At 53.7% G+C, this 8,291-nt stretch overlaps 1 protein-coding gene across 1 annotated transcript; it reads right to left on the reverse strand.

Moving 5' to 3' along the window:
- Positions 1-793: 793 nt before the first annotated feature.
- Positions 794-4,417, reverse strand: LOC119107801 (tRNA (guanine(10)-N2)-methyltransferase homolog). The gene is made up of 2 exons (XM_037231352.1): positions 4,312-4,417; positions 794-2,922 (listed from the first exon to the last, which is right to left on the reverse strand). Exon 2 carries the CDS (start codon positions 2,917-2,919, stop codon positions 1,423-1,425), a length of 1,497 nt encoding a protein of 498 aa, XP_037087247.1. The 5' UTR covers positions 2,920-2,922; positions 4,312-4,417; the 3' UTR covers positions 794-1,422.
- Positions 4,418-8,291: the final 3,874 nt, after the last annotated feature.

Here is an 8,291-nt window from a genome sequence, read left to right on the forward strand (position 1 = left end):
CAGGCGGTGAGCGTCAGCACCGTACACACTGACACAACACACGCCAACAGGCGGTGAGCGTCAGCACCGTACACGCCGACGCACAACACGCCATCAGGCAGTGCGCTTCAGTACCGTACACACCGACACAATACGCGCCATCAGGCGGTCAGCCTCAGCAACGTACACGCTGACACGGCGCACGCCACCAGGCGGCGAGCGTCAGCACCGTACACACTGACATAATACACGCCACCAGGCGGCGAACGTCAACACCGTACACGTCGACACACAACACGCCTTTAGACGGTGCGCGCAAGCACCGTACACGCCGACACACAACACGCCATCAGGCGATGAGCGTCAGCACCGTACACACTGACACAACACACGCCATCAGGAGGTGAGCGTCGGCACCGTACACGCCGGCACACAACACGCCATTGGACGGTGCACTTCAGCATAGTACACAACACAACCCACGCCATCGCGTGGTGCGCGGACTGCGCTGCGGGCTCGAGTGCGCGCTGCGGACGAATCAGCCTGGCGTAATATCAGCTTTATGCCAAAAACTCACTGAACGGGCCAACAGACCGGTAGGGTCACTCAAGACCCCATGGTCCACGCCAATCTGTGGGTTCAGTGTAGGGTTGTGAAAGTAGTCCCACCGCCAATGCTTTGCGGAGGATAAAATCAGCATCGTGAACACGGGCCAACTGCTACACCGGGCTCAGGTGGATATGATGAAGCGTTGTGTCTCACACAACAGTGAAAGCTTTTACGGAATCGCTTCGATGATGAAAACGGAGTGATAGTTTTCTCGGCGATTACAAAAGCTGCGATCTAAAAAACAAAGGTTGCATATTTCAGGCTTCGTAAGTTCATAGACCTTTATTCGACCACATGTTTTGCAAAGATGACTTTGTGCTCAGGACTATTGCTTAGCACAGCCTCTCGGAAGTCTGAATCACCGAACCAGTACAGCCAGCACCAGCGAGTACTTTGGCCGACACATCTCACACGGGCAATATGACCCCTTGACCCGGCCATTCCAGACCAGACAGGCTCTCTCGGCCGGCTACCAGCCGACCATCCGACGGATAACACCGGAGCGATTTGTGGAACGCCAACCCACGAGCCTGCGACACAGTGCACAACTGCCCCGCACTCTCACATGCAGGCTACTGCAGCGGCAATGGCATCGTTTAACAAGAACATTTCCAATCAGCGCCACCTCCAGCACAAGTCGTTATGAGGTGTTTTGTGCGCGATGGGGCCCTCCGATTTAAGTCTGCGTTCCATAACTGGCGTGCCCGAGATGGCGGGCGCGTATTTTCGGAACTGTGACTAGCTTCGGGTGCATGGAATGAGGACACAGTGGCGCTTTCTTACAACGGCGATCAAGTATGACGACAAAACCACGGCAAACTCCACCGCGCAGCCCTACTCAATCTCAGAGCGATCATCTGTTCTGTTCACCTCCTCACTGGCCCCGTCACTTGCAGCAGTCACATCTTCACCATTCACATCCATCCCTACGGAGCCGTTCACACCGGCCGTTCCGTTCAGTGCTCGCACGACGCTGTCGCCGCCGGCCGGGCTCGCCTCGCCCCGATCGACACCGCAGGGCTTGAAGTATCTCTCCTTGAAGAGCGCCGTGCTCGGGTGGACGGTGACAGCGCTGTGCTCGCCGGGCGCCTGCTCGCGCCACTTCTCCATGGTGAGCAGGCGGCGGCTCGAGTGGCGCGTCAGCGGCTGTTCGCTGTTGGCCACCAGCCGCAGGCACGGGTGGCCGGGCAGCCGGTCGGCGGCGTACTCGGCGCGCGTCACGGGCAGCCAGAAGACGAGCCGGCCGCCTACGGGCAGCCGCTGCACCGCCAGCTGCAGCAGGTCGCCGAACAGCTGGCCGGCGCAGTAGTCGACCTTGGCCGGCCGCTCGGCGCCGCCGCCGCCGCCCAGGCGCTGCGTCACCTCGCGGATGCCGTACGGCGGGTCGGTGACGATGGCGTCGAACACCAGGCCGCGCCGCCAGAGCGCAGGCAGCGCGGCGTCCGCCACGAGCACGTCCAGCAGCCGCGACTGCAGGCCGTACTGGCGCAGGTTGGCCGCGATGCTCTCCTGGCGGCCACGCGGCCGGCCGCGCTCCTGCACCCGCGACGGCCGCGTGCGCGCGTGCACCGTCCGGTAGTCGATGTCGGTGCCGAGCACGTGACCGCCGAAGTGAGCGGCCGCCACCAGCAGCGAGCCGGTGCCGACGAACGGGTCGAACACGGTATCGCCCGAGCGCACGCGCGCCATGTTGGCCATCACCAGCGCCAGCTCCGGATCCATGGACGTGTTGCCGATGTAGGCGCGTTGTTTAAGCGAGTGCGCCGTGATGGCGGCGCGCGCGCCATCGCACAGCCAGCGGCCGAAGAAGAGACGCAGCGGCCGCGCCGGCGCCCGGTTCGGGTCGGGTCCGTAGTGCTCGACCAGATGCAGACGGAGCGCGGCGCCCTGCAGCCGCACGGCGCCCTCCAGCGGCAGGTAATCGAACGTCTCCACCCGCTCCAGCTTCTCCGCGTGCGTCAGCGTCTTGCTGAAGGCGTCCACGCTGACTCGGAACGTCGTGTCGACACCGAAGTGCGGCAGCATTGTGTCCGGATGGTCGCGCAGCCGCCGGCGCAGCGCGGCGTGCAGCTGCTCGGCCGTGTCGGCCGTCGCCCACAGCTCGAAGCACGCCTTGACGGCCACCGTGCGCTGCGCCACGGCGCGCGCGTCCGCCTCGCTGGCGAACTGCACCTCGAGGAAGGGCTCAGAGGGAGGCTGCGGCGTCCAGCGCGCCTGCACGCCCAGCAGCGACAGCACGGAGCGGAACTCCGGCTCGCGGAACTCCGCCAGCTCGTTGGAGAACCACAGCAGGTACGTGGGCTCAGACATGGCTGGCATGGTCTCCGGCATGGTCTGGAGACAGGGGTGCATGGTCAGCCAACACTGCTGAATGAGCATCTGGTGTCAAGGCTGGAAATCTTCTAATCTCACTACAGAAATCTGAGGAGAAAGTAGGAATGACTGAATTTATAAATAAACATCTCATATCAGGAGTGGCAAGAGCATTACTTTTGCTCCTGACATGGCAACTTATAACTGAATGTATCCTGCACATATACACCATGCAAAGCAGGATGGTGATAAAAGGGTTGAAACAACTGGCTTAGAGAGCAGGCTGAGACAGGAGAAACAGACTGTAACACATCTAGCCACACTCCAAAGCAGTAAGTGGCTATGCAGGGGCTTGTACACACCCCACAAGGAAAGGTGGCCACAAATTATGTGTCAGCAGAATGTTGACTGCAGACTTTGCCCATATCTGAGGGCAAATATGATTTAAAAGCTGTAGAGGATTTTCATACAGTAATATCAGTGAACTGGTTGGCAACATGCAAACTGTGTGCACTCATGCACCTTGTGGACAGAGCATCACCTGAAAAAATGGGGTATAATATGCCAAGAAAACAGAGTGGACAGCTACACAGAGTATAGTTAACTTACAGTAATCTGAACTGAATTTGTTGGGATAGGTGTGCCAATGATGACAATATGTAGGACAGCCAAGGGCATGCCATGTGGTAACATCTGACAAAAATTGGAACCTTTTTAAAATTGCTGACAGCTAAGATTCAACTCAATAGGTGTCAGAGGCATGTCCATGGTCTGAAATCTTATACCAGAGCAAGAGCCATTGCACTGAAAAAGTTGCAACAGATATACATGATGTCTATAGATGTGGAAACTATGGGATATACCTATCTCATTAGGCATAAGTCAAGGCATAAATTTACTTCTAATACACTGATCCAATGCCCATCATGGCCCTGACTATCTGAATTCTTGCAAAAACCTAGACGCACTCCGCCCACATAAACTTTCCACACCACAGGGCCCGTCATTGCTTTGACCCCATCTTGTAGACACCAAAACACAAAGAACCAAAAAGTATCTTCCTGAAAGGTGGACTTACAACAACTTGAAAAACATACACAAACAGAAACCAGCTAATTCCAAGCAATGACACATTAAGAAGAGGGGAGAGAGGAGTAACATGCTATGGCCACCCAAGATGACAAAAGTTGAGCATGAGCACACATTTTTGGGCTTTGAAAAAATCCAGGCAACTATGACTAAAGCAAGTTTGCTTGCGCACACTGTGAGCTAAAACAAATCAAAATGCATTAAGTTTCCTGAAGATCAGAGCATCCTTTTCAGCCCCTCCCCAAGCCGGTCTTGAACTCCCACAGTGGGGCAATGAATCCTCCCTTGATTGCAAGCACATGTAGGTTTTGTAACCCGTACCTATCAAAAAACGCTGTCGCCAATGCCGGCGTTTGAACACACCAAGCTGTCCGTGATATGAAGCTGAACCCGAGCACCAACTCAATGCCGTATCCAAACGGTGAACTCCCCTGTGGCTGTCTATTGCTGGCATGCTGTTCGTCATAGCTGCGCCAAAAACGTGGTCTTTCAGAACAGCTGGTATGAATCATGCGGGTGACGTCATTTATGACGTCTTACACCAGATATTCCTGCGCCTTTTTGTGTTTCCAGTTGTGGATGCAAGAAAGGCAAGGGGCAAGGCGTGCCCCCTCCAAGTGGGGCAGCAATGTCGACACCCACTTTTTCAGATCTTACACACGCTCGGTGGGGGATCAATTTAAGTTCTCTTCGAAGGTTTTTTTCTGGAATGATTTCCGAACGGTGCGGTGTAAACGCGCCAAGTTTTCCATAGCTGTAGGCGGCTGAATAGAGGATCTTATCGCATTGATAAAATTATATATAAATATACTTCATTGAATGGTGTGATGGCAATGCTCCAAGGGGGTGAGGTACGGGGTTCGGTTCCTCGCGCCGCCCGCCCTTCCTGCTAGGGTGAGGGGCAGGCGGCGCCATGAAGCGTCAGCAGCTGAGTGCGCCGTAAGGCCCCGATGCACCCTCCCCCCCCCCATGCTCCAGGGCTGTGAAATTTGTTTGTGTCGTTTTTTTGCTTGTAATCCATGTGTGCGGACAGTGGTGGATCTTCATTATCTTTATTTTTTTCAAATCTTCATTTTCGGGAGGTTCTGAATTTCCGCGGCACGGCAATGCCGCGGAAATTGGCAGTGCCGTATCCATTGGCGAAATCCTGGTTTGGCCCATTCGGAAAAGGAGCACCACAACTATCATAACGAGCACAAATCCCTTTCGTTTCAACAGGGGCCCGATTCCAGCGAGCACGACAAAGGGCCCAAATCCCTTCATTTGCAATGGGCGCCAAATTCCACGAGCACATTGCTTCACTTTTCACCCGAACGAAATGCTAGATCAGTTGCCTGGGCAACGGGACACCAGCAGCTTAGATTCGGGGAACCATGACCTTTATTTTACGAAAATGTATGCGCCTCTTACGCCGACGAAATTGCTGATCGGCTCGGTCTTCGCAAAACCAAACCCTTAGCAAGTAGATCGTGGGTTAATTACATGAAAATTCGTTACGTGACACTTTCAAATCATTTTTCTTACTGCTTTGGTGCGCTTCATCACCTTTGACGCAAGACTATGTGTCACGAAATCGGTAACCGCAACAACGGTGTTTTTGTAGGCTCGAATTCACACTATCCCCACTGCTTACGACTGTTTCCTGAATCGGATAAAATGGAGTTCTTCAGGCATTTGCAACAGCCACTTCCCATTACCCACATGCGTATTAAGACGGCAGGTGAGGGGCGAGTGGTCGCCCACCGATTGCCGCCAAGGTTGCAGGCGATTCACCTCATGATGTCACGCGAATAGCTGGCATGAGGATAAGGTTTGCTTCCATGACCTTGTGCGTCCTTGGTAGTAAGCACATCACACCCTGGCTCCCGTCAGGCATCCACACAGACAGAGGTAAGATTGGCCATGCGCAAACACGAATCGTCCATGGAACGCAGCAGGTCTTCACGTGCGTTTTCAGTCAGCTCCGTTGCTTCGCGAAGCAAGCCCGCAAACACTTGTCTATATGCTCGTTGCTTACGGTGCGTCTGTCTTTCTGTCTGCCTGTTCTGTTTTGCGCTGCGTCCTGCCTGAGCCGAACGGAGTCTCGAAATGCAGAAAATCCAATGGCGGGCCGAATAGGGGGGGGGGGGGGGGGCAAGGCCGAATGGGGGAGGGAGGGGGAGCGCCGAATGGTGAAATTTGGAAACGACGCGCCGGTGCCCGAGGCGGTTTTCCACTGGCAGCTCGCGAGCCGCTGAAGTCCAGGGTTCGGGCGGGGCACGTGCCGAAAAGGTCGTTTTAGGCTTATTGGTTTTGCACGGGCGTCTCGAACATGCGACCCATGATAAAACCTACTAACAGCGGTCCGAAGTCGTGGCCACCTTCCGGTAACCAGGCGTCGGATCAACGAGAAATCGGCACCGTTTGCCGACAGTTGAACGGGAAATCGCATCGTATGACGTGGGCAGTTGCACGTGCAGCGTGTCACGTGAGCACAAGCCGCCAATGTGGAATTTGCCCATTCTTATCACTATTCACGTTTTGTCACAACTCGGCAGCCCACCGGCGGGGGGGGGGGGGGAAGAGGCGCGAATCCAATTTAAAAGCGTCGACCAATGTACGGGCGGCAATTTATGTGATTAACACAAGTTTTTGCATCGCTCGGTCACGCCAGAAATCTCGGACAAGCTTGAGATGTCGATCGTATCGAAAAAGGTACCAAATACATCCCGCTGTTGTCGAAACTGTAGCAAATTTGGAAAGTCCGTCCAAACATAAATTTTCGATAAAAGGATTCGATCCCGCCTATTTAGGTCGTCAAAATGCCACTGGTTGATCGCTCGCGTGTTTCACTTAGTGACACCAGAGGAGCCACGACCAGAGCAGCCATGTACATTGCTGCCGGTACATCGGTCGAAGAACCACAACCAGATGAGCCGTGAGTAACGGAAAACCGGACAAATCCAGTCATAAGTCAGGTATTGAGATATTTCGTAAATAGTATGGGGAATAGGGAATAAAAACGAAAGCAATTTGCCCTTGACATGCAGGCATATTAAAATAGTTTTATACAACCTATGACTATGATCATGACTGTGCTGCAGGAGCCTATCTAGATTTAGTCAGGGGCGGGGGGGGGGGGGGAGGGAGCGAGTTCGGCAAGAAGACATCGCGCCGATGTTTTACATCCAGTCGGGAGACATCTATGACAAAGAAATACGGGCCTCAGGAGGGATGCCCCCCCCCCCCCTAGGCTACGCTCCTATTATGATGCGTCCCCATGTGTGGTAGCTCAGCCTGACAGATCCTACTCGAAATCCCGTTGGGGATGCCAGTGCTGGGTCCTCGGTCTCCAGCAAACCTAAGATGTGAGATGATTTTCCAGAGAGGCTGCTCTGAAAATTCCCAGATTTTAGACAGCACCACCTCTGAATGTTCTGTAGGTCCCATATTGGTTACCGTGGGGACGCTCTGTGCGTGCAGTGTGCCTTTCCTGGCCACCAGAGGCACCCGTCGCCTAAATGGAGTGTTCCACATTTGTATGGGAGTTGAACTGAAATACCCATCTTAAAGATCATTCGGTGCAGTTCACACCCCTGCCCTTAAAACAAATGTCTTGTTAGTTTCTGAGCCGCACGTTCGTGACGATGTGCATATTCTGTAGCTTATTTCGAGGTCATCCAGGCATCCGTGACACCGTGATAACGTCATTCAAATCCTGCCATTCCCTTGGTCCTGTGGCGATTCACCCCATGTTGCTGCATGGAGAACTGGCTCATAGATATAGTCTGTTTCCCGTGACCGCATACGTCTGTGGTAGTCAGCACATCACGCCCGGTTCACGTCAGGCACCCCGACAGCTAGAGGTAGAAACGGCCAGGAAATAGTAGGAATGATGTTGAATGCATCCGGAAATACGTAAGTTGTTTAGTGCATTAGCAAGGAACACTATTCACATAGATAAGACAGTCGTATTGGCCTCACTCCTCGGAAAAACCAGGAGAATGGTAATATAGTTAGGTTAATATTTCGGCAACATGCCTTTATCGAAGGAATAGCATGAGGTCAATTCAAAATTGCCTACCGATGATCCAACTCAATTTTTCAGTTTTTTAACGGCAAGCCACCGTTTTTACACGACACTTGCATTCGGGGGATTAAACAAAGAGCGATTTCCAACCATTAACAAGATACAGTGCCTATCTAAGAATTAGGATGAACGGACATACGTGTACATGCAAACGCACTCAGGCAAATAAGCATCACGCATCAGCTTCGTTCAAACATGCAAGCGAGTTGAAGCAAACGGGCATCACATATCG

The sequence above is a fragment of the Pollicipes pollicipes genome, unplaced genomic scaffold (genome assembly GCF_011947565.3).
Source record: "Pollicipes pollicipes isolate AB1234 unplaced genomic scaffold, Ppol_2.1 Scaffold_6686;HRSCAF=7923_pilon_pilon_pilon, whole genome shotgun sequence".
Taxonomy (NCBI): domain Eukaryota; kingdom Metazoa; phylum Arthropoda; class Thecostraca; order Pollicipedomorpha; family Pollicipedidae; genus Pollicipes; species Pollicipes pollicipes.